This window comes from Idiotropiscis lumnitzeri, chromosome 12 (assembly GCF_059441095.1).
Source record: "Idiotropiscis lumnitzeri isolate Australia: NSW breed Sydney's pygmy pipehorse chromosome 12, RoL_Ilum_1.0, whole genome shotgun sequence".
Taxonomy (NCBI): domain Eukaryota; kingdom Metazoa; phylum Chordata; class Actinopteri; order Syngnathiformes; family Syngnathidae; genus Idiotropiscis; species Idiotropiscis lumnitzeri.
Genome location: NC_142402.1, coordinates 2,414,863 through 2,441,468, shown reverse-complemented (window position 1 = coordinate 2,441,468; position 26,606 = coordinate 2,414,863). Strand labels below are relative to the sequence as shown.

At 49.9% G+C, this 26,606-nt stretch overlaps 1 protein-coding gene and 1 long non-coding RNA gene across 2 annotated transcripts; one reads left to right on the top strand and one right to left on the bottom strand.

The window, feature by feature from the left end:
* Nucleotides 1-15,018: 15,018 nt before the first annotated feature.
* LOC148325170 (general transcription factor II-I repeat domain-containing protein 2-like) lies at nucleotides 15,019-15,669 on the bottom strand. Its single transcript, XM_088311205.1, has one exon. The coding sequence runs from the start codon at nucleotides 15,667-15,669 to the stop codon at nucleotides 15,019-15,021; it is 651 nt and encodes a 216-aa protein (XP_088167331.1).
* Nucleotides 15,670-20,416: 4,747 nt separating this feature from the next.
* On the top strand, nucleotides 20,417-21,066 carry LOC148325169 (uncharacterized). The gene is made up of 3 exons (XR_015846102.1): nucleotides 20,417-20,447; nucleotides 20,589-20,783; nucleotides 20,971-21,066. It is a non-coding gene; the product is annotated as an uncharacterized LOC148325169 (long non-coding RNA).
* Nucleotides 21,067-26,606: the final 5,540 nt, after the last annotated feature.

Here is a 26,606-nt window from a genome sequence, read left to right as displayed (position 1 = left end):
ACTGCGCCCTGAGGTCCGTGTTCCGGAGAGGCCTGAACCCGGCCCAAAAAGACGAGCTGGCGGCCCGCGACGACGCCGAGACACTGGAGGAGCTGATCACCCTGGCCATTCGTATCGACAACCGCCTGCGAGAGCGTCGTCGAGAGCGAGGGATGGAGCAGCGCAGTGCCGAGCTACCGCGTTTCCGGGTTCCTGAACCTGCACCCGTCGACGAGCCCATGCAGATGGGGGCAAGCCGCCTGGCTCCCCGCCAGCTACAGCGTCGTCGAGGGCGAGGGTGGGAGCAGAGCCGCACAGATCCTCCACGCTTCCGGGTTCCTGAATATCCCCCCGCCGACGAGTTCATGCAGCCGGGGCCGAGCCGCTTGGATTCCCGCGAGAGGGAGCGTCGGAGCAGTACGGGGGCATGCTTCTACTGTGGACTTCAGGGTCATCGAGTAGCGGTGTGCCCGGAGATGACCACCCGCCGGGAATCACCTCCTCGTCACCTGGGACACTGTGAGTCCGCGGTCCACCCTTCCGCGGCCACCAGTTCCCGAAAGGTGCAGCCCGCCCTCGCGGCGGAGGAACAGGACAGCTCCGGGACCCTTCGGAGACTAGAGGTGGACGGGGAAATCATAGGACTCAGCGGCGGTATCAAAATTCGCGCGTTGATCGACTCAGGGGCAGACGACTGCTTTATTGATGCGGGCTTAGTTTCTCGACTCGGTTGTATGGTCACAGAGCTCAACAGATCCGAGAAACTGTGCGATCTCGACGGACGTCTCCTGGCAGACATCCGACGGCTAACCGAACCTCTTACCTTAAAGCTGTCAGGCAACCACATCGAGAAGCGCTCGTTTTTTGTCATGCCGGCTAGGGCAGCTCCGGTCGTACTAGGGATTCCATGGTTAAAAGCGCATAACCCGGTCATCGACTGGGGTCGCTTCTCCATCCAAAATTGGAGTTCCTTTTGCTACACGCACTGCCTACGATCAGCCGAAGAGGGCTTGCAGGTCAGGGCAGCCCCGGAGACGGAGGTCAATCTTGATAACGTGCCGCACATTTACCATGACCTCCGCACCGTGTTTAGTAAGTAAAGCGCCAAATCCTTACCGCCACACCGCCCGTACGATTGCGCAATAGATTTACTGCCAGATCCGGTCCTACCGTCAGTACGATTGTACAAGTCTCGCAACCCGAACAAACGGCCATGAAGGAATACATAACCGAATCTTTGGCCGCGGGGTTGATCAGACCATCTACCTCTCCGGTTGGAGCTGGACTATTTTTCGTCGAGAAAAAAGATAAGACTCTCCGTCCATGCGTGGACTACAAAGAATTGAACGCGATCACAGTGAAGAACCGATACCCATTGCCCCTGCTAGATTCGGCGTTCGCCCCTCTGCAATCCGCGACGATCTTTTCTAAATTAGACCTTCGCAGTGCATATCACTTGGTCCGCATTCGAGAGGGCGACGATGGAAGACCGCGTTTAAAACCCCTCTAGGGCACTTCGAATAATTGGTCATGCCTTTTGGTCTATCGAACGCACCGGCAGTATTTCAGGCGCTCATTAACAACGTTCTCAGAGACATGCTCAACGTGTGCTGCTTTGTTTACTTGGACGATATACTCATATTCTCCCGCTCCGTAAGAGAACATTACCAGCACGTGCGCTCAATCTTACAACGACTCCTAGAAAACAAGCTGTACGTAAAAGCGGAAAAATGCGAGTTCCACAAGATGTCAGTCCCCTTCTTGGGGTTTATCGTGGAAAACGGGCAACTCAAGGCCGACCCGGCCAAGACACGTGCAGTCGTGGAATGGCCGGTACCGGCAACACGGAAACAATTGCAGCGTTTCCTAGGTTTCGCAAATTTCAACCGGTGCTTTATAAAGGACTATAGTCGTCGGGCGTTGCCCCTCACTCGCCTCACCTCTACGAAAATCCGGTTCTCGTGGGATAGTAAGGCCGAGGCTGCGTTCTCGGATCTTAAAGAAGCATTCACTAACCCGCCTGTGTTGCACCACCCTAATAGTGATCTCCCTTTTGTTGTAGAGGTGGATGCATCTGACTCAGGAGTGGGGGCCGTCCTCTCTCAGCGATCCCCGGTCGACCAGCGACTCCACCCCTGCGCCTTCTTCCCCCGTCGCCTCTCCCCAGCGGAGGCAAACTACAACGTGGGAAACCGGGAACTTTTGGCCGTGGTTCTGGCTCTGCAGGAGTGGCGGCACTGGCTGGAGGGCACCCAGGAGCCTTTCGTGATCTACACGGACCACAAAAACTTGTCATACATCCGCTTCATGAAAAGACTAAATCCCCGGTTGGCGCGGTGGGCTCTCATCCTCAGCCATTTTAACTACACCCTGACATATCGCCCGGGCTCACGCAATACCAAGCCCGACGCTCTATCGCGTATCCACGACTCATGGGAGGACGAGGATGGGCCGGCGAGCGTAGTGCCCAGTCATCGGCTGGTGGGAGGCCTGCAATGGGAAGTGGAGCAGCAAATCCGGGAGGACCAGGTGAAGAACGGGGCGCCAGCGGGTTGCCCTCCTGGGGGGCTATTCGTGCCGGCGCAGCACCGAGCGGAGGTGATCCAATGGGGACATGCCTCCAAGTTGGCCTGCCACCCAGGCATACATCGCAGCCTGGGTCTGATCGGGCAACGGTTCTGGTGGCCATCACTCAAGACGGACGTGACGGCATACATCCAGGCTTGTCCCCCATGCGCCGCCAGCAAGTCATCGCACCAGCCCCCAGCGGGTCTCCTTCGGCCACTCCCCGTCCCGGCACGCCCCTGGTCCAATATCGCCTTATATTTCGTCACTGGTCTGCCCGTTTCACGTGGACACACAGTCATCCTCACAATAGTGGACCGGTTCTCCAAGGCCGCTCATTTTGTCGCCTTGCCCAAGCTTCCGACAGCCCTGGAAACGGCTCACCTCCTGGTGCAGCATGTGGTCCGACTACATGGCATCCCGGACGACCTGGTGTCCGACCGAGGCCCGCAGTTCATCTCCCGGGTGTGGAAGCGATTCTGCCAGTCCCTGGGGGCGACACCAAGCCTCTCCTCGGGGTACCACCCCCAATCTAATGGCCAGTCTGAGCGGGCCAACCAGGACCTCGAAGCGGCGCTCCGGTGTGTCTGTCTGGACCAGTCGTCTTCCTGGGTCGTCCCGCAAGCTAGGGCCACGTTTCGTGGGGCCGTTTGAGGTCGAGGCCATTATCAACCCCGTCTCCGTCCGACTAAAACTGCCTCCCACCATGAGGATTCATCCTGTCTTCCACGTCTCGCTCATCAAGCCGGCTCCTACCTGTCCTCTGGTTCCGCCTACCGCCCCGCCACCACCTCCGAGGATCATCGAAGGCGACCCGGTGTACACGGTGCGGGAGATCTTGGACTCCAGGCGCAGGGGAAGGGGAGTCCAGTACCTGGTCGACTGGGAAGGCTATGGTCCGGAGGTGCGTCAGTGGGTCCCCCGCTCCTGGATCATGGATCCATCTCTACTCCGCGACTACCACAACGCTCACCCGTCGAAGCCAGGTGGTCCGCCAAGGGGCGTCCATTGAGGGGGGGGGTACTGTCACGATCCGTCTGTTATTGTTGCAGCTGAGTGGGCGTGTTCCGACAGCGCGCGATCCTGTGACCCGGCCGCGAGCGAGACGCGCTCCCGAGCCACGCAGCTGCGATCTATGAAGACTGTGATTACGGACTATTTAAGCCACCGACGCGGACATTTTTTTCCAGCCTTGGCTGGAAAGCGGTCCTAACACTTTGGCCCCACCCACAGGTGGTGAGCCCATGGGAAGCGGGACCCAGGCTGTCCTTTCGCGCTGAGCCCGGCCAGGCCCCATGGGTGCAGGCCCAGTCACCAGACTCGCCTTCGAGCCCCACCTCCAGACCGGGCTACAGAGGGAGGCCCCGGTAACCCGCGTCCGGGAAGATGACTGTGCAAAATGATGAATGAGTCCGGAACCAGTGGATGAGCCAGAGGGGGGGCCGGGGTAGCACTGGACTGAAATCTGATTGGACCCCCCAGGTGCCACCCCAGATGATTGGCATATCGCGGCACCGAGTGCTAAGTCCCTCCTGTACAGTACTACAGTACCACAAAGCGTTGCAATCCACATTCAGTAGGAGAACAATCACCACTGAAGTAGGAAGATTTGAATCTGATTTGAATCTGTTATCATTGCTGGAGACAGAAGATCAACTAAGTAACGAAAAGTTAAGGACATACTCGTCATTGACAGTGAAATCCTCGTGGCAAAGTAAGTTTAAAATAACTTTTGTAGATGGGTGATTTTGTTGTTGTTGCTACAAGCAGAGAGCCAGAGAGCATCAAGCAAACGTTAACTTTAGATCTGATGGCAGCTCAATATTAACGTCGACATTTAATACATTTGAGTCGCCATTTATGTACATATTTCTCCAATGATAAATGAAACGTAACGTGAAGACGGTAGTTGCTTGTTAGCCTGCTGTCAACTGGCTTAAAAGTCTGAAGATTAAACTTTGTTCTACAGTGGGTTTATTAGCCCTGACATTTTTTGGCTTGAAGTAGGGATTTACTAACATTGTGTTATTATAAGTGATGCTAGGAGTAATGTGAACAAGACTGGCTTCTTTTTTCATAGGGTCAGTGGAGAGTGAAAAGGCAGGGGGAGAGGATTTATAACCGCTGGAAAATAGGGTCAGGACTCTTTAAGCGCAGACACAGAAAGATGATTTTAGCAAAGATAGTTATTTTTACCAAAAAGAACAATATATATATATATATATATACAGTGAACCCCCGGTTATTGCGGTTAATGGGGACCGAGACCACCCGCAAAAACTGAAAATCCGCGAAGTAGCGTCGCACCTTCAAAAAAAAAAAAAACACTGTGTATATATATACTTCGCACCTATATATATATATATATATATATATATATATATATATATAGGTGCTTAAAAAAAAATATATCTATATATATATCTATATATAAATACTGGTAGAGAGAGACAGAGTGAAATTCATGTTATAACAAAAAAACAAATTATTATTAAAACTTATTATTTTTTTATTCCCCAGCCATTATTTTTGTATTTATTCAATTACTTCTTTTTGTATTTATTTAATTACTTCGACTTTTACCTGCTGGTACGCCGTCCGGTGTGCCCTGTGAATGTTATGATCCTCCAGCAGAACTGGAGGGTTGAACAGGACTCTCCAAACGCAGACCCAGGAAAAAAGGTGGTGATACAAAGATATTTATTATAATCACAATATAGTCAGTGTAATCAGCGCGTCTCGCAGCAGCTGACGGCATGGCGCGAGACGATCGCTGGAGGAACGCCCACACAGCTGAAAAAACAAAAACACACGCGGCATGACAGGCACGGATCATGACAGTGAAATGAAAGGTGGCATTCTTCATTTATTTATTTATTCATTTATTCATTCATAACTGACAGCCTTGCGCTCCGCCGGTGCCCGGGCGGAAGTTGTTTCTCTTCGGCTTGACAGCCACACACGCCGGCCGGTCTCCTTCAGAGCTCACGCACAGTCCCGAACGAAGCAAAATGTCGCCGCGCGAGTGCCCGGGCGGAAGTTGTTTCTCTTCGGCTTGACAGCCACACGCGCCGGCCGGTCTCCTTCGGAGCTCACGCACAGTCCCGAACGAAGCAAAATGTCGCCGCGCGAGTGCCCGGGCGGAAGTTGTTTCTCTTCGGCTTGACAGCCACACACGCCGGCCGGTCTCCTTCGGAGCTCACGCACGGTCCCGAACGAAGCAAAATGTCGCCGCGCGAGTGCCCGGGCGGAAGTTGTTTCTCTTCGGCTTAACTGCCACGCACGCCGGCCGCAGCTCGGGTACGGTCCGAACCGCGCGAAACGTCGCCCCCGATCGTGTCCGTTGCCACCAATCGTGTCCGGGGGAACCTGCTCTTCTTCGTCCACTCTCTTCTTCGTCCACTATCCTCTTCGGCGCACGCCGGCCGTCTAACCGCTTCAGCGCCCCCTTGTGCCGCTCGGCGAAACTACAATGCCCCCGAATATTTTTTAGACCTGCGAAGCACTGAACCCGCGAAAGGTGAACCGCGAAGTAGCGGGGGTTCACGCATATAAAATCATGCGCGAGACCGACAAAGTGGAAAACTCTCACCAGGGGAATAACGACAGGAACGGAAAACGCTTGCAAAAGGCAAGGAACAAAAGTGAACAAAAATCACTTGCCGCAGAAGGGCAAGGAATGCCAATTGACGAGCTAGGAAGCGCTAAGCGCGCTAATCGGTAAAATTAGTTGCTTCGATGTACGCTCGACTTTTAACAGAAGTCTGACTCGAACCGCGTTTGGGCAGAGAGCCAGTCGCTATGAACAGAAATGTTGTATTGCAACCATTACGTATCTAGACATAAAATAACACGACGACTACGTTAGCAATTTAGCAGACGCTGTCAGGCTGGCCCACGGAAATGGCTGACGTCATCACAACGAAGAGGTTCGGAGCCATCTCTATTCTGAACTCTCACACACGCAGGAGACCACCCTTACCTTGCAGAACAGCATCGTGATGTGTTTTTATATACCCTATTCAGTATTATTTTCCATTGCACTCTCTTATTTATCTAATTTATATATTTGTCTGTATTATTGTTGTATTGCACTGGAGAGGGGAGCTCTCTAATCTCGTTGCACTCTTGAGTACAATGACAATAAAGGGATTTCTAATTTCTAAAAAATTTCTAAACATAAAAAAAACATATAGGAAACATTAAAACTGTTGCTTTGTTATTTATTGAGATTTTTTGTATAAAATCCCCTCGGCTCTTTTTGTCTTTTCTAAATTATGTACGCATTAATAACTGGTTTGTTCATGTTTATAAAGTTAAAAAAACAAAACAAAAACATATTGTAAATATTTATCATCTCATCAATATTTGCACAACAGTACTGAGTTTCAAGATCCTCACAATAGTAGTTCTCAAAATGATATATTTTTTTATCAATTTAGCTTTGTTAAGGGATATTTTATTCACAATCTAACATTAATATACAAAGAACATGTTCATTAGTACAAAATGGTGGGGGGGTGCGAATTGTTTTCTTCTTGGTAGGGGGGGGCGTGACAGGAAATAATTGAGACCCACTGCCTAAAAGCCAGGTGTGTGGGGCATAGTTGCCAACCGTACATACGGAAAAATGGCGGCGCCCTGTTCGGCGGCGGCTACATCGGCTCGCTACAGTTTTGGACATCTTGGTCAAAATGCTCAGTCTTCGACTCAGTTTTTGATGGCGGACACAGTCAACTCAAACCGCAGATTAGCATATGATCGCAGGTTTTTGCAGGATATGCGATCATCCAGAAATCAAGTGCCCGTTGCTACGACCACTCTGGAGTGTTTACATAGCCTCGGAGTGCTACGCCGACAAGACCCAGCGGCCTACGGAGCAGAGAGGCAAGCGTAAGCGATGTGACCGGAGGAGGAAGCGGGGTTGTCGGGCTGGCCTAACAGCTAGGCTAAAGGCTAAACCCTTCAAAACGCCTCTCCCATCCATTTTTCTCTCCAACGTTCGCTCTCTGGACAATAAACTGGACCATCTACAACTGGAGCTAACATCGAACCGCGAGATGACGAACTGCTGCGCTATAATTCTGACGGAGACATGGTTAAACTCATCAATCCCGGCTGACGCTGTTAGCATTGGGGGGCTAACTGCATTCCGTGCTGACAGGAGCGGCGAACTCACCGGTAAGAACAGAGGAGGCGGACTATGCATTTATACCAATAACAACTGGTGTAAAAATGCTAGGATAATCTCGAATCACTGCTCACGGGACATTGAGCTTTTGACGGTGATCTGCAGACCCTTCTACCTCCCCAGGGAGTTTACCGCTACTATCGTTACTGCTGTGTACGTGCCCCCCAGCGCTAATACAAAGGAGGCAATGGACGTTCTCTACCGAACTGTGAGTGAACTGCAGCATGCTTACACTGGAGGCATTTTCATTGTTGCTGGAGACTTTAACCAGGCCAACATGAAAACAGTTCTCCCGCATTTCTACCAGCATGTGGACTTTGCTACAAGAGGAAGGAACACATTGGACTTGGCCTACACAAATATCAAAGGAGCATACAGAGCAGCCCCCCGCCCCCACCTTGGCTCATCAGACCACCTTTCTGTTATGCTAATTCCTGCATACAAGCCCCTGCTGACCAGAGAAAAACCTACAGTGAAGCAGGTGAGGGTGTGGACTGAGGGGGCAATGGAGGCACTACAGGACTGCTTTGAATGCACAGACTGGGACATGTTTAAATCGGCTGCCACCTACAACAACAAAATAAACATAGATGAGTATGCCATGTCTGTGTCAGCCTACATCAGTAAATGCGCAGAGGACGTCAGCAACACCAAAACCATCTGCAGCCGTGCCAATCAGAAGCCCTGGATGACTGCTGAGATACGCAAATTGCTAAAGGCACGGAACCTTGCCTTTAAATCTGGTGATGAGGAGGCACTGAGATCAGCGAGGGCCAACCTGAACCGTGCTATCAGACTAGCAAAGCGATCTCACAGTCAAAAAATCCAGGACTTTTTCCTCAGCACAACCAACACCCGGGATATGTGGAAAGGCATTCAGGCCATCACCAGCTACAAGCCAACCACCCCCCCAGTGGGGGACACTGGCATGGACTTCCTGAATGACCTCAACAACTTCTTTGGGAGGTTTGAGGCACAAAATGGCACCCCTGCAGTGAAAGCGGTTCCACATCAGGACGAAAGAGCACTCCTCCTGGACTCAACTGACGTGAGGAAGACCCTGAAAAGGGTCAACACACGGGAGGCTCCAGGCCCTGACAACATTCCAGGGCGGGTCCTTAGGGAGTGCGCCGATCAGCTGGCTTGTGTCCTAACAGACATTTTCAACACCTCGCTAGACCAAGCCACGGTACCATCATGCTTCAAGATTGCCACCATCATCCCAGTGCCAAAGAAACCCCAGATCTCATCATTGAACGACTACCGGCCCGTTGCACTGACTCCTGCCATAATGAAGTGCTTTGAGAGGCTGGTTAAGGAGCACATCACCTCCAGTCTCCCCTCCTCACTTGACCCCTTTCAGTTTGCCTACCGGACAAACCGCTCCACCGGGGATGCCATCTCCTCTGCTCTTCACCTGAGCCTGACACACCTAGAGGAGAAGAACACCCATGTGCGGATGCTGTTCCTGGACTTCAGTTCAGCATTCAACACCATCATCCCACAACACCTGGTAGACAAACTGAGACTTCTGGGCTTCAACACCCCCCTGCGGAACTGGCTGCTGGACTTCCTCACTGACAGACCCCAGTCAGTGCGGCTTGGTCAGAACACCTCCAATGTCATCACCCTCAGCACGGGCTCCCCCCAAGGTTGTGTCCTGAGCCCCCTGCTGTTCACCCTGATGACACACGACTGCGTCCCTAGGTCAGCCACAAACCACATCGTGAAGTTTGCGGACGACACAACAGTGGTGGGCCTCATCAGGGACGACAACGACCTGGCCTACAGAGAGGAGGTGGAGCAGTTGGTGGGCTGGTGCAGAGTCAACAGCCTGGTCCTGAATGTTGACAAAACTAAAGAGATCATTGTCGACTTCAGGAAAAACCAGCCCAACCATGCCCCACTTCTCATCAACAACAAGGCTGTGGAGGTGGTCAGCAGCACCAAGTTCCTAGGGGTGCACATCACAGACAAACTCACCTGGTCTGTGAACACTGCATCACTGGTGAAGAGGGCACAGCAGCGCCTGTACTTCCTGCGGAGGATGAGGAGAGCCCACCTGCCCCCACCCACCCTCATCACATTCTACAGAAGCACCATAGAGAGCATCCTGACTAATTGTATCTCTGTGTGGTGTGGAGGCTGCAGTGCCTCCGACTGGAGTAGTGTGAGGAGGGTGGTGAGGACAGCAGAGAAAATCATCGGGACTTCTCTCCCCTCCATTCAGGACATTGGCCAGAAGCGCTGCCTATCCCGAGCCAAAAACATCATTCGGGACCCCTCTCACCCCCATCATGGACTGTTCACTCTGCTAGCCTCTGGGAAGAGGTACTGCAGTGTGCGGTGCAGGACCACCAGGTTCTGCAACAGCTTTGTCCCCCTAGCCATTAGACTGTTAAACGGTCAATCACACACATAGCAAGCCTACCCAGCTGTTACCCCCCCACTTGCGTGTTTCTCTCTACAAACTTTCTATTTTTTTGCACTGTTGTACATAAAATCCCTTTTCTATATTCCAACTCAATACTACATATTTATATCTGTATATTTATGGAACCTGTGCGGGTCAGATGTATCGACATTTCGTTCTGTATACATGTGTACAAGAATGACATAAAGTATATCTGAATCTGAATCTGAATCTGTTACGATGACAGATGCGTTCTTTATACACCAAATTTGGCAGCACCCTTCCAGTATATTTCGGAGGCTCTCCTGAAGGATAAATTCTTCTGATCAAACACAAACGAGACAAAGCGATGGAAGACATTACTTTTAGCATTTTTCAACCAGGTACATAAATTGGTCTTGAATGGTTGATTTATGCCAAACATGTGATCATCGCACCTTTAAGCAGCTATGCGAATGGTGCCTATTGAGCAGCGACATCACCATCAGCTCTCGAGCGTCATTCGCAACCGGAGCCAATGTGCGCCTCATGAGCGGCGTACTTTGGGTGCGACTATGCTACATGTTTCAACGCTCTAGAAGCCAGCTAAATCATTTGCAAACTACCAGAATACTTCCCCTGAACTCCAACTAGCCGGGGTACAGCAAACCTTTTTTGGACTGTCTCTGTGGTTCTCCTTTTGACACTTTAATTTTAAGGTTGTTTTGGTGTCTCAGTTTTGCTATTCATAATATATGTAATAATTAGACGCAGAATATAAAATTCGTCCCACAAATAGTGTTTTGAAACTGTGCAAGCCTTTTAGACACAAACATAACTTCAGTTTATTCCAATCAAATGCGCAGACTATGTTCCCTCAAAACTTTTACACTTACAGATTTGCTGCAAATACATTAGTAAAGCACCCAAAACACATCACATGCCTTTGACTCCTTTTATTAGAAGGTCATGTGAGGTACATTTTTGACGCACGATTATGTTAAAGTCTATTCATGACAATGACCGAGCAAACATGTTCTCTGGATGAAGTTAATTACTGATTACAGTCACTGTTTAATAAAAAAAGATTGACTTGTTGCTGTGACACCAGAAGCCATTATCACCACACACACACACCCACCCCAACACGCGCACACGCACGCACGAATACACACACACACACACATCCATGTTTCTATGCATTATAAGGATGATTTTTCTGTCATGACCCGTGTCGGTCATGCCTGGTCATGTTTTTGTTCCAGCTGAGCAGGGGCGTTTCCTCCGGCGATCGTCTCAGGTCACGTCATCAGGAGCGGAGAGACGCGCCCACCAGCTCCACACCTGACTGTCATTCACTCACTGATTACACACACTACTTAAGCCACCTACACTGACAAGTCAGCGTCGGATAATTGTTCCGCATTGCTCATGGTCATGTTCCTCGTATTTGATAGTGCTCTTGCCTCGTGTGTTTTGCTCAAGCGTTTTTGTTCTTTGTTCTCCAGCTATGGCTCGGTTCGTTTCTGTTCATCCTTACTCATTGGTCTTCCTTCTTGCCCTTGTGGTAAGCTATTTTCGTTATTTGTTTTCCTTGTCCTTGCAAGCGTTTTTCGTTCCGTCGTGTTATCTCTTCCCTGGTGCGAACTTTTTCCGCCAGCGCTTTATGTTAATCCTGTTTTCGTCGACAGTTGTAATTGTAGATAAGGCTATATACCTTGATTAATAATTGGACAACTGAATATTCAGTATGATAATAAATATCATTGTTAACTATATTTTCCTGTGTCTGCGTTTTGAGAGTCCTGCCACCGTTTTTCCAGTGATCGCTGGGAAAACCCTAACATTTTCCAAACCAGACATTATTATGTATTACAGGGACACCCCTTTCCACTTATGCTAGAGAGACGGGACTGTTCCCTAAAAAATTTGGGGGGGATCGTCCAGGAGAATTTCACTTCAAAACTTGAAAAAACACAATGTACCAAAAAAAGTAAAACCTGAAAAAAAAGGAAATTATGAGGACATTGATAATGAGCAAAATAAGCCACGCCCATGACAAAAATAGTAATTGTGATAACCAACTCACATTAAAGGTCACTGGTAACACATCACAACAAACCTGTCACTTAAGTGACTTGAAGGGCATAACTAAATATGCCTCAGCTTATACAACATACACTAAAAAGACTCACCTGATGATGACAAATTGTTTTGCGCACTAACACTGAAATGCAAAGCCATACCTGGTCTTGAGCATGTTATAAAATTACAATTTTAAGACTGACGAGCATGTTAATAAAACACACTTTGTATGTCAGCACATTATCTACATTAAGTTATAATAGATGATGGGCAAAAAACAGATGCAAAAGGGTCAGTGAACATGGACTCACAGTTTAATGGTACGATTTACTCCACCCTTAAAACAGCTCTTTCACTTGATAAGAGAAAAAAACTGAAAACCAGGCTGCTCACTTACCATTTTTTTTTCAAGGAAGTGCCATGATTTCAAACAAAATCTCTAATATTTTGAGCAGTGCAATTTGCCAAAATAGGATGTTCCGCAGTCTTGCACTGATCACACTGTAGTTTGCTTGAAAGTATACCTTCCTTAATCATCACTTGAATATGTTTCCTGACTGCAGCGACTTCAGCTGAACACCAAGGGTGCTTTAGTTTGCGTCTGGGATCTGTCACTTCATTTTTGAGGTCTATAAAAAAAGCCAGTTATTAAAAATACAAGAGATACTGTACAACAACAGAAACCTGCTATCCCAAGTCACAGTCATCGTTAACAATGACTCCTGTCCTTGATCTACCCAAGTCATGTTTTAAGTCTAAAAAATCTCATTGCACTTTCCATATAAAAATGTCAAAAGATGTGAATACATGTCATTTATATACTTTTAATCATCTAATGAAGAGCCTTTATTTGTTATATCACTATACATGCCTGGAATAGATAGTATAACAAGTATTCATTATTTATTTTCTGTCACGGCCATTCTGCTTTGCCGATGATTATGAATCTAATTGGCGGCGAGAAGAATTAGCCTCCAATCAACACCGCATCTGCAATTGGGATTGGGATCAGTGAAATTTACATATGGACTGTCTACAATGTGTTGATGTAATTTACCTTGTTGTCCAAGTGGCTTTGTTTTAATCTTGGCTTTTTTCGCCGCCTTCTGCCCAGAAAAAGTGAAAAAGAATGTCAGTGTTAAACAAAACTGTGACGTTAACTGTTTTAACTGTTGTACTACTTGTTTTCTACCTTGCAAATTCGATATATTACATAGAATAACCAACTCAAAAGAAATATACATTTATGTTCAGTGGCTTAAAAATGATTTGGGGCTGATGCAATCTGTGGTGGACGCTGAGTCCTAGAGTCCCACATCTTACACGTAATGGGCCTGGCCAACTGCCGCGTTGGCCGAGAAGTCGGCACGTGGGACTGGAAAATTACAGAAAAAAAGCAGTCGCCAACTACTCTTGACTTTCTGCACATGCGTGAGAAGTAGTACCCCTCCGTGCCATTAGCACCAGGAGTTACTGTGTAGCTTTTCATGGTGATGTCCAATAACAGCGGTCTTTCTTGAATGGGAGTGATTAATTCAGGGGTCATCAATCCTGTTCCTCGAGGGCCGGTGTCCTGCATGTTTTCCATCTCTCCTTGCTGCACCACTTCTGATTCAAATGATCACGATCGTTATCTAGCTTCTGCAGACCTTGCTGATTATCTGATCATGTGAATCAGGTGTGTTGCAGCAGGGAGAGTTGGAAAACGGGCAGGACATTGGCCATTGAGGAACAGGGTTGAATACACCTGGATTAATTCATCTTCGCCCTCGTCTGTCCAGCCAGCCGTTATGTCCATAGAAGAAGATGTGAAGAATGAGCAAAGTTACTGTATTTTTACAGCCATAAGACGCCCTGCATCAAAGGGCGCAACACCAGTTGAGGGTGCTATTTCCGTATTTAATGCATATACTAGGCGCGCCGCACTACAAGGCGCGAGCTCGCGCTAGCTCAGCTTGCCAGGATTCAATCCCTCAAGGGATCACTGCCAGAGGTATCACCCCAAGTCAATTACAAATGTCCTGAAACTATAAGGAATCACTGCCAATAACACTGACTCCAACCAATAAGAGGTGTCATGACAATACGTCTACTAGACAATGTCAGGGGAGGGACTTCACTGGTCACCACACTCCTTAGAGCAGGAGTCCCCAAACTTTTTCCTGTGAGGACCACATAACTTTTCCCTTCTCTGATGAGGGGCCGGGGTCAGTTTGTAACAGAAAAAGAGTGATGATTGCAGGAGTGCCTAAATGTAAAAATTTATTGTTTTCCAGAAAGCCACAATCAAATAACCCTTTCTGGATTATTCACAGAAAAAAAGCCAGGAAATAAATAACACTATTAATGAAATAAATAAGAACCAAATAACCCTCTCTGGGTTCTTCACAGAAAAAAAGTCCATGGAACATAAACTTTCTGTTGTGCCGTGCACAGTCTTAACAGGTCCAAGTTCATCTTAGTTGTCAGAGCAGAATCTCTCACTCAAATGACTCATATGAGCAGTCTCTCAAAGTTCTTGTGTTCCTTCCTTATAATTCTTTTGTAGGTTCCAGTAGGCTTGTAGACATCGTTGTTTGCAGCTCTCTCTCTCGCTCTCTCTCATCAACTTCCCTGTGAAAACCACCAAGCAAGCAGGCTGAGAAACTGAACTAAGTGATACAGGACCTACACAGCACAACCAGTACCACTACCAGTATGGTTGTGGAGATGGATTTTATCCCAGTAGATTTTATTATGATTATATTTGTTTATACTCAGAATGACTCATTCAAGTCAGAAAAGTGATCTTACCTTTGTATGTTCATCAGTCTGAACTGTGGGCCTGCATCTGGCTGGTGAGAAGTTGAATGTCAGGTTCCATTCTAGTCACTGCCAGTCTCAAACACTGATGCAGATGTTCATCTGTCAATCTTGATCTCATTGGAGTTTTCAGCAGTTTCATGCGTGAAAAGGTTTGCTCGCAGATATACGTGCTGCCAAAAAGTGTTGACATCTTCATTGCCTGTTTTCTGATGTTAGGGAACCTGTCGTTTGGGAGGGCGGCGTAGAAGTCAATGAGACTGTTGGGCTTGTATCCATCTTTCAGAACATCACAGTTCTGTAACTCGGCCAACTCAAACTGATAAGAAGGCTGGGCTTCATCAATGTCGGCAACAAATGGGTTCTGGAAAAGACGGATTTCTTTTGCATAAACATGTAGTTCACGGAATCGCACACCGAACTCCGCCTTCAGCATTTCCAATGCTTCCACACACTTTTCAGCTGGAAATGGGACCGCTGGGTTCTCTGCAGAGAGGTTTTGTGTAGCAGGGAGATGGATGAAGCTGTGCATTTTCACTTGTCCCAAAAGCAGCTCTAGTTTCACCTCAAATGCTTTTATGTGGGAATACATGTCGCAAATGAGTTTCCCCTGGCCTTGTAGTTGCAAGTTAAAGCTGTTCAGCATTTCTGTCATGTCTGTTAAAAATGCGAGGTGCCATTTCCATTCTGGGTCCGTCAGCTCTGGCACCGTTTTGTTTTGTGAATGAAGAAATGCGTTAATTTCAGGTAGCAGCTCGTGACAGATACATGTTACAGATGAACTAAAAACATCAGTAGTACAACTTCAGTAGTACATGTGTTAGCTTCATAATAGAACGAATATTGAATGGAAATGATATAATTATATACATTCTGAAAGAGTTTTTATGAATTTAGATACTTGTGACGGCTTTATTGACCCCGTTGTCAGGGTTGGATCGCCAGTCGGTGAGGAGGAGGTGGACCCAGAATGCGAGGAAGCAGGGCAAAGGGTAAACTAAAGGGAATTTATTAAATTAATCAGACGAGGACAAACAACGTGGCATGGACAAACAAACGTGGCAGGGTGCAAAATAACAAAGACAAACTAAACGTGACTAAACAGAACAAAAATGACAAGTAACGAGGACCGTGACAAACACTAGAGATCGTGGGCATGAGCATGGGCATGAGCGAGGGTGAGGGCGAGAATGAGGGCGAAAATGAGAGTGGCCGTGACAGTCCGTACAGGGAGTAATGTTCCGACGCTGAGCTGTCGGGATGAGGTGTTCAAATAGTCCAGTCATTAAGTGAGCAGATGGGGATCAGGTGTGTGACGGTAACGGGGAACAGGTGCGTGGCTGGTAAGGAACGAGTGCTGAGGGGAAACGCCCCACTCAGTTGACAAAAACAAACACACATGGCGTGGGGGAAGGAACGTGACAAAAACAATAACAAAAACACCTGACATGACCGACACGGGTCATGACAGTACCCCCCCCCTTAAGGGACGGATTCCAGACGTCCCCAAAACAAGGCGAAAACAAGGTCCAAGAACGAGGGTGGGCGGAAAGGGGTAGGGAGGTGGGTCAACGACCCGTGATCGAGGTCGGTCTGGCGGATGACCGAGAGGCCAGACCAGCAAGTCCCGTCGGGGCCATTCGGGCGGACGACCGGGAGGCGGAACCAAGGCCCGCGAACTAGACCGGTCTGGAGGATGTCCGGGAGGCCAGACCAGCAAGTCCCGTCGGGGCCATTCGGGCGGACGTCCGAGAGGCCAGACCAGCAAGTCCACCCGTGGCCATTCAGGCGGACGTCCGGGCGCACCCGAGACAGGAACGTGGAGCGGCGGCTGGTCGTCGAGCCCCGCCGATACAGGAACGTGGAGCGGCGGCTGGTCGTCGAACCCCGCCGAGACAGGAACTTGGAGCGGCGGCTGGTCGTCGAACCCCGCCGAGACAGGAACGTGGAGCGGCGGCGTTTCCTCGGGCGCCGCTGAGGCAGAGACGGCAAGTGGCGGCTGGGCATCGCCCACCGCCGAGGCAGGAACCGGGAGCGACGGCGGGTCGTCGAACGCCGCCGAGGCAGAGACGAGAAACGGCGGCGGCTCATCGGGCGCCGCCGAGACAGTGACTTGGAGCGGTGGCGGGTCGTCGAGCACCGCCGAGGAAGAGGCGAGAAACGGCGGCGTGCCGTCGTCCACCGCCGAGGCAGGAACTTGGGACGGGCGCAGGGCGTGCGCCGTCGGGTCATGGACTTGAGGCGGACACAGGGCGTGCGCGTGCTCCGCTGGAACGGGGACTTGGGACGGACGCAGGACGTGCCCCGCCTGAACATGGACTTGAGGCGGGCGCAGGACGTGCTCCGCCGGGACATGAGCTTGAGACGGACGCCGGACGTGCTCCGCCGGGACATGAGCTTGAGACGGACGCAGGACGTGCTCCGCCGGGACGTGAACTTGGGACGGACGCAGGGAGTGCTCCGCCTGAACATGGACTTGAGGCGGGCGCAGGAAGTGCTCCGCCGGGACGTGAGCTTGAGGCGGACGCAGGACGTGCTCCGCCGGGACGTGAACTTGGGACGGACGCAGGGCGTGCTCCGCCGGGACAAGAGCTTGAGGCGGACGCAGGGCGTGCTCCGCCGGAACGTGAACTTGGGGAGGACGCAGGGCGTGCTCCGCCGGAACGTGAACTTGGGGCGGACGCAGGGCGTGCTCTGCCGGGAAAAGAGCTTGAGGCGGACGCAGGGCGTGCGCCGCCGGAACAGGGACTTGAAGCGCCGGAACGGGGCTCAGCAACTGGCGAGGAGCCGGAACGGGACTCAGCAACTGGCAAGGAGCCGGAACGGGACTCAGCAGCTGGCGGGGAGCCGGGACGGGGCTCAGGAGCTGGCGGGGAGCCGGGACGGGGCTCAGCAGCTGGCGGGGAGCCGGGACGGGGCTCAGCAGCTGGCGGGGAGCCGGGACGGGGCTCAGCAGCTGGCGGGGAGCCGGGACGGGGCTCAGCAGCTGGCGGGGAGCCGGGACGTGGCTCAGCAGCTGGCGGGGAGCCGGGACGGGGCTCAGCAGCTGGCGGGGAGCCGGGACGGGACGCTGCAGCTGGCGAGGAGCCGGGACGGGAGGCTGTAGCTCGCGAGGGACCAGCTCCGGAGGCTGAAGCTGATGTGGAGGCGGGATGGTCTGTGCAGCTGATGCGGAAGCGAAACGGGGCTCAGCCGCTGACGAGGCACAGGAACTGGAGGCGACATGGATTGCAGCCGCTGACGTGGAGGCGGCTGCGGGCCGAGCGCAGCAGTCGAGCCGGGCGCAGCCGAGACGGGGGGCCTGACCCCTATCAGCCTACCGCCATAGGGAGTCAGGGGAACGGGAGACATGAGGGACCGTGACTACTGTTGCTGGTGAATGTGAGCTATGAAATGCAAGGGGAACGTGACTAGGTGCGGAAACAGACGGTGGACGTGGTGAACGACGTGGCCGTGATCTACGTGACTTGGGACGAGGTGGATGACGCGAGGTAACGTGGGAGGTGGTCTCAAAGCGGTCAAAAGAAAGAGGTGACGGAAATTGTTCGGGGGGAGGAAAGGGTCCTAACTGCATCTGTGTCGTGCTGAGCATACAACAGGTCGTAAATGTATTCAAAATCATCCTCATGATCTGAGTCTACAAAAATGTGAGGGGGTGTAATAGCATTGTGCTCAAAATCTTCTTTGTAATATGAATCTATAATGAGATGGGGAGGTATGACAGGTGGGTAATCCTTAACATTATCACGAAACGCAGGGAAGGAAACAGACGGGGAACGAAAAATTGCACCAACGTGATGGACGCAGGATTGGACGGCAGGCTGATGAGGGCGGTTGTCCGATCGGCGACGACGATGACGTCGCCGAGAGCTTCCCGCTGGGTCCGTAGTTGGTCGGAACATTCTGTCAGGGTTGGATCGCCGGTCGGCGAGGAGGAGGTGGACCCAGAATGCGAGGAAGCAGGGCAAAGGGTAAACTAAAGGGAATTTATTAAATTAATCAGACGAGGACAAACAACGTGGCGTGGACAAACAAACGTGGCAGGGTGCAAAATAACAAAGACAAACTAAACGTGACTAAACAGAACAAAAATGACAAGTAACGAGGACCGTGACAAACACTAGAGATCGTGGGCATGAGCATGGGCATGAGCGAGGGCGAAAATGAGAGAGGCCGTGACAGTCCGTACAGGGAGTAATGTTCCGACGCTGAGCTGTCGGGATGAGGTGTTCAAATAGTCCAGTCATTAAGTGAGCAGATGGGGATCAGGTGTGTGACGGTAACGGGGAACAGGTGCGTGGCTGGTGAGGAACGAGTGCTGAGGGGAAACGCCCCACTCAGCTGACAAAAACAAACACACATGGCGTGGGGGAAGGAACGTGACAAAAACAATAACAAAAACACCTGACATGACCGACACGGGTCATGACACCCGTGATTAGTTTGTACATATGGCAAAACACCAGAATACCACTAGAGAGTTTAGGGCCAGAGTTATTAAAATAAAGTTGGTGATACTGTAGGAATGATGCAAGCAAACGAAACAAGTAAAATAATTCATGCGTTCATGTTTTTTTTTTTTATTCAAAACATTAACAGCCAAGAAGTCCATACTGCAGGATAAACCTGGGTGTGCCAGTGTTGGATCGTTTTTTCAATGGAGAGGATCTCCAAAGAGACTTTCGCCTGAGCAGGGACTCATTCAGAGTGTTGCTGAACCTCCTGGACCAAGACCGACAACATGGATGGGGTGTCGAGATAGAGGTCCTTGTCTTTCTCTTCTGGCTGGCGAGTGGGGCATCATATCGGGTGGTGGCACGAGCATTTGGGATGCCGCGGTCCACTGTCCACTACATCATCCACCGGGTCACTGGGGAAGTGGTGGCTCTTCGCCACAGAGTCATCCACTTCCCCAACACTGCAGGAGACCTTCAGGCAGTGACCCAGGGATTTGCAGGGCTGGCGAAGCACCATGCATTTGCAAGAGCTGCTGGAGCAATAGATGGTTGTCATGTCCGAATCAAGCCTCCAAGTGGCCCTGATGGTCATGACTACAAGAACCGCAAGCTTTTCAGCAGCATAATCATGCAAGCTGTGTGTGACCATCAGGGTCGCTTTCTGGACATATACGTGGGTTGGCCTGGATCAGTCCACGACTGCAGGGTCCTCCGGCACAGCCCTCTTTACCAAAGAGGGCTGTATCCTCCTCCAGGGCACTTCATCTTGGCAGATGGAGGGTATCCGTGCCTCCAGCGACCACTCCCCCTCATCACTCCTTACAAGCGGCCGGTGCAGGGCGTGGGGGCCCGGCGCTTCAACGTTCATCATTCCAAGGCACGCTCAATTATTGAGCGTGCCTTTGGAATGATGAAGGTGAGATTCCGGGCCATCTTTTTCCATGCCCTGGAGGTGCACCACACCTTTGCACCACATGTAAGTAAATTAAAAAAAAAGTATAATTGATACTTATACTTTCAACATGTTGCTCTTTATTCAGGATCAAATCATGTCCTGTTCAGTGCAATAACTATCAAATATAGCTCATATACAGCATTTCCTTTTTATTTCTTTTAGGTCATCGCTGCCTGTGCCGTCCTCCACAACATCTGCCTTGGGGTGGGAGACCTCATGGCCTCGGAGGACGAAGGGGAAGAGGAGGCTGCTGTGGAAGAGGTGGCTGACACAGTCGCTGGAGTGCAGTGGAGGGACCACCTGTCTGCTCAGGTGTCTGCCCTGGAGGAGGTACCAGAGGACCACGAGTATATTTAGGTATTTAAATACTTTTAACTGCACAATGGTATTTGAGCAATCATCCCATCAAATATGCCACAAAATAATCTTTAACTGAATCATCAAACAGCACAGCCACACAAACATGGCAAAATATCAGAAGATGGAAAAATAGATTCATATACAATGTAATGAATGGTTAATAAATCTATCCCATCTTTTGTAGTGACATGGCAGCCATCTATTGCCCCAACCATCCCTACAAACCCCCACGTAATGGATGATGTAGTGGACACTGCAACCGGTATGATGCCCCACTTCAAGTCACGAGAGGAAGATCAGGACTCTTGCTCGTGCCCCATCCATGTCATGGGTCCTGGAACAAGGGTTCCATCCATGCTCCAAATGAGTCCCTGCTCAGGCGAAAATTGGCAAAACAGCACTGACACACTCAGGTTTATCCTGCAACAGTTATGAACTGGGAAATGCTTTTTTATTTTCTGTGAATAGTTACTGTGAATTATAATGTACTAAATTTATGCCTTGTTTGTCCACCAGTTTTTCAATAAATTAAGTTTGTAAGCAAAACAGACATGGTGGAGTCTTCATATTATTGTAAAAGTTTTGGTCTTTCACAAACCTGGGCTTTTTCACTTTTGTCTGAAGAAGCTGATCTCAAGATGTGACTGGGATACGAACTAGTTCATCTGTTTTGAAAGTACCCCGGTTTTTGTTTACTCTTAAATGAACGTGATCTAAATTTGAATCTTGAACACCAAGCATATTTCACTCATTTTTTATTTTGATCTATCATCTTTTCCATCAAACTGAAAAACCTTTCAAATGTCTCCTTCCTCTCAGTTGCCCTTCCCTCCTCTGCCAACCTCTGTCTCTCCAATTCCTGTCTCCGCAGTGCCAAGTCGAGTCTGTATAGTTTGATCATTTCATCCTCTCTCCTTCGCTTTCTCCCTCTCGGTCGTTGCTCCGGCTGTTGGCCTCGCTCTTCTTCTTCTTCTACGACTTCTTCTTCTTCCTCCTCCTCCTCCTCTTGCGTCACCCTGGCCGACTTGGCCCTGGGAGTTCTTCAGGGATGGCCTGACTTGGCCCTGGTCTTTCCTCAGGGATGGAGGCAATTAGGACAGGGGGGGTGATGGACGGTCTCTGTCCGAGCACTCCATCCATGAGGTCGAACCAGGGCCAAGTATCGGCAGTAGCTCTCCCTGCCACCCCTTCGCCAGTGCCTGGGTTTTTGCAATCCTTTATATGAAAAGAAGCAAAAAGATAAAACAATTATATCTTCATTTTCACACACAAGAAAAAGAAATGTGGACTTCCATACTTTATACTTCATTTTTAAATTATCCCATTTTCTTTTGCCTGCAGGGGCGTCACTTTGCCCTGCAGCTCAAGCTTTTCAACGATGGTCCTGTATTAAATAAATAAAAATGCATGCAAAAATAAAGGATGAAAAAATGGGTAAAAAAGATGCAAACATTAGTCAGAAATCCTGGTGTTATGGGTAACATGCCGATTTATGCACTTCAGTACATTAGTTCATGACCGTTTCAGTGCGTTTTATCATGTTAATGTGGAGGGTGATTCGTATATTATTCATTAATATCAGTAATTGGGGAGCGCATTGCAGGAGGTACATGGAATTTATACAGGGCACATTCTGTGCTAGGATAAACAGCTGCGTGTTAGCGCAAATCTAATTCAAACACAAATGGCTGATGAATGGAAACTAAAATTGCTATAGTGGGTCTCGCCATTCTTATGCGTTTTCTTTTTGATATTTTGAGTTTAAATGGATGGAAATAAGACAATAACCCGTCAAATATTTTTCCCGATAGTAATTGTATTTTTACCTCCATGCTGTGGCTGCGGAGAACTTGGCCCCCGTAAAGAGGCTGTCGTACTCCCCGCGCAGCTTGATCAGCCGCGCGGTCATCTCCTTGCTCCCTAAAACATAAGGGAAAGATTAAATAAAATAATGCTAACATGCAGAAATAAGACAATTCAAATGTTTCAGCCGTACCTCCTATGCAATAGTTCTTAGAGCTACCTTAGTTATATTTGGCCAATATCGCAACTAATAAAATTATCTTAATCTGGAGCTAAATATCCAAACATTGCTGCCCAATATTTCTCATGAGTGATGTTTTAATATTTCATATAAATAACTTATACTTACATCTGAAAGTGCACTCCGATGAGGCGGAACACGTGGCTTCGGTAGTTTGCATTCCATGGAAACTCCATGGAAACGAGGACAAATTATAAGGCTAGTACTCGGAGGCCGCGTGAATTTGGACACCGGCGTAAGCGTTCTTGTCGCACCGGAAGTGACGTCTTCTGTCCGCCATATTGGACATCGAAGGACGCAGCCTAATTATTTGTACGTAGCTATCGAGCCTGTCCAAATTCACCACGGGTTATGCGGTCCATATAAGGCTACATGAGGAGGAGCCTTCTTAGGCTTCGAGGACCCAGCCTGCGAACTGGCCTTCGGAGGTCGCAGCCTGTTAATTTGGACATGGCCTCTGGACTTGTGCCTCATCACTGGCCTGATTTCCTGCTCGTTCCCCATTGCTGGACTGCTTTCCCACTCGTTCCCCGTTGGTGGACTTCGTTCCTGCTCGTTCCCCGTTGGTGGACTTCGTTCCTGCTCGTTACTCATGGACGTCCCAATCAACGAGCTCCACCTGTGCAGCTGGGACCAATAAAAGGACCTCGGTCCAGCTGCTCAGGGCGCGAACTTTAGAGTTCAGTTCGCCTCGCTTGCGCTCGGGGTGTCTCTTGGTTGGACTTTTGTGAATTTTCGAGACACTTGCTTTTGTTACTTGTACACATTTGTGAACTTGGGTTAATACTGTTTGGTTGAGATCATTTGTTTGAACCCTACCTCTTTTCTTTACCAAAAATAAATTGTAAACTCTCTCCACACCATTTAACAGCTTGGTTTATGTTACTTCCCTCCTTCCCAAGCAGAGCCGGTCGTAACATATCCTCCAATGAAGGCACAAGTCCATTGACTTTACAAACGAAAGGGTGGAAGAGTTACTGCAATACAACAAGGGCGTGGCCTTGTAGGTGGGCCCTAGCCCAGGGCCGTAACAATGCTCAGTCCATATAATGGGCGCGTCGCTTTACAAGGCGCCTCGTTTGTTTTGGGGAAGATTTGGGACTTTAAAGTGCGCCCTATGGTCCGGAAAATACGGTAATTCCCAACTCCCCATGACTGGCAAAAGAGACCAGAACCTTTCTCTGAATCACCTTGAGAAATTTGCCACACTCTGTCTCCCATTTCATCCGCACAAGGAGCCTCACCTGCCTGTTGGACCTATCATGTCAACTCTACTGCAATAGTACATATATCTGTCAATGACCAATTGTCATGAATTGTATTTGTTTTGGAGTTGGTATCAAGTTTCACGTGTTTCCTTGTTTAGTGTTTATTTTGTGCTCTGATTGTGTTCACCTGTGCTTGTCATCTCACTCCCTAGTGTGAACCAATCAGCTCCCTCCAACCCTTCGTGTCTTGTCCAGGTGCTCCTCATTGTCTCGTTACTGTGTTTGTTTTTAGTTCATTGGTTGCTTTCATTTCTTGTTGGTCCATTGTCGCTTGTCACTGTCGTTGTTGTTGTTGTTGTTGAGTCACTCGAGTCGCCTGAGGATGATCCTCAGAAGCGCTAGACTCGCATGTGGGAGGCGCCTTAGTTCTTCGAAAGAGAAACCCATCTGGCGATGGTATCGTGCTGACTGGAATGCAGGGCACCGCAGCCATAGATGCTCGGCCGATTCTTCTTCCTCACCGCAGATACGGCACCAATCATCTTCGCTTTTCCCCGTCAAATGTTGCCATCTTCGGAGGGCAGGATGGTGACCGGACCGGAATCGGATAAGATTGACGAGGTCTTTCTTTGGCAGTTGGGACTCTTCCTCCGGATTGGGGCGGGAAGAGGTGAGGGAAATGAGGCGGGGGTGTGTAGGTGGAGGGGGTTTGCAGCTCCTGCGGATAATGGCGAGCCGGGTTTGTGGGTCCAGCGGGGTGGCAGGTTGGGGGAGGGCAGAGCCAAGTTTGGCCTGCTCGTCTGCAAGGTCGTTGCCCGGGAGGTTGCAGTGTCCCGGGACCCAGATCAGCTGAATGCTCTTGGAGGAGGGGAAGGCCGCAATTGAGGTGTTGAGGGAAAGGAGGGATGGGTCAGACAGGTTAGGGTGTGAGAGAGCTTGAAGGAGTGACTTGCAGTCTGTGATGATGGAGGCTGAGAACCAGTCGTCGTTCTGCTCGAGCCAAGAGATGGCCGCGATCAGGGCAGTCTTCTCTGCCTGAAAAGAGCTGCTAAAGGTTCCAGTAGGCACGTGCCAGGAGTGGATCACTGTGTTGCCTCTAAAGACGACCACTCCGGCTCCTCCGTTCTCCGTACCGTTGAGGGTGGAGCCATCAGTGAAGATCTGCAGGTCTGTTGGGCCCTCAGCCGCAATTGTTTCCTCTGCAGTGGCGAATTGTTGGGCGGGGGATGTGGACTTTAGGATGTGGGTGAAGTGGATAGATGGCGGTGGGGGCAGTGGCCACGGAATATTAGGGTTATGTACATGATCCGGGTCCGCTGGAGTGAGGTTTAGAGAGGATAGAATAGGAGTGGTAGTGTTCCTCCAGTCATCTCTTTTAAGGCGTTTTGGGCAGTGCTTTTCCAGAAACATTCTCCTGTCGTCGTTGGGGGGGAGGTGGAACCATTCATCAGCTTTCCTAAGGCTGGCAAGCTTAAGTCGGGAAGAAAGCGGTGGAAGCTGGGCTTCATGGAGGACAGCGTCAATGGGAGTAGATCGGAGTTGGCCCGTAATTGCTCGAGCTGCGTCTGATTGTGCCCTCTCCAATTTTTGGATGTTAGTTTTGGAAGTCCAGGGCGCCCAGGCAGGAGCTGCATATTCTGCGAGCGATCGAAGGATGGCTATGTAGATCGTCCGCATCTCCAAGGGCCGCCATCCCCAAGACGTACCGGTCAGTTGTCGCATGAGGTTGGAGCGTTGCTTCATGACTTGGCACAAGTGCTGGACGTGGTCGTTGAACGTCAGACGGCGGTCGTATCGAACCCCCAGGAAAATAGGAGTAGGGTTTGTCTTGAGTCTCGAACCCCCTACAGTGATGTTTGGGCACCAAGAGGATTCAGCAGCATCCATGGAAAAGAAAGCGACTTCTGACTTCGCCGTATTGAGGGTGAGACGATTGTTAGAGGCCCATTGGTATACTTTGGCCGCCTCCGACTCTAGTGTCGCCGCCACCTCCTCTTTATTGCGGCCGCTACATGCCAGCGCCAAGTCATCAGCATAGCCGGAGACGAGGGTGGAGGACTCGAAAGAGTTTAGCAGGTCGTTGATGTAGATGGTGAAGAGGAGAGGTGATAGTACTGAGCCTTGGGGGAGGCCTTCTTTGAACGTACGGCAGCGTCCCGTGGTTCCGTTCACCCTCACGCGTGCCGTTCGGTTGGTGAACCAGGCCTTGGCCCACTCAACGAATCGAAGAGGGACAACGACCAGGAACCTTCTCGTGGTGTCCCGCGAAGGGCTTCCCCCAAAGGAGGCCCACGAATCCAACTCAATACACTCCGACTCGCGCCGTGGGAGGCGCCCTTTTCATTGTCACCGCCTGTCCCTGGTGTTTGTTTCCTGTCGCTGTCAGTGTCCAAGTCAGAATCCTTCCCTGCCTGTCTTGTCAAGTTTAGTTTTGGCAGTCGTGTTTTGTCCATGTCGGTTGTTTTACTTTTGTAATCTTCTTGTTGCTCCCCGTGCCTTGCTTGCCTTTTTATTTTTCAATTAAACCCCTTTTAAGTTACCCAATCCTCGCCTCCCTGCATTTGGGTC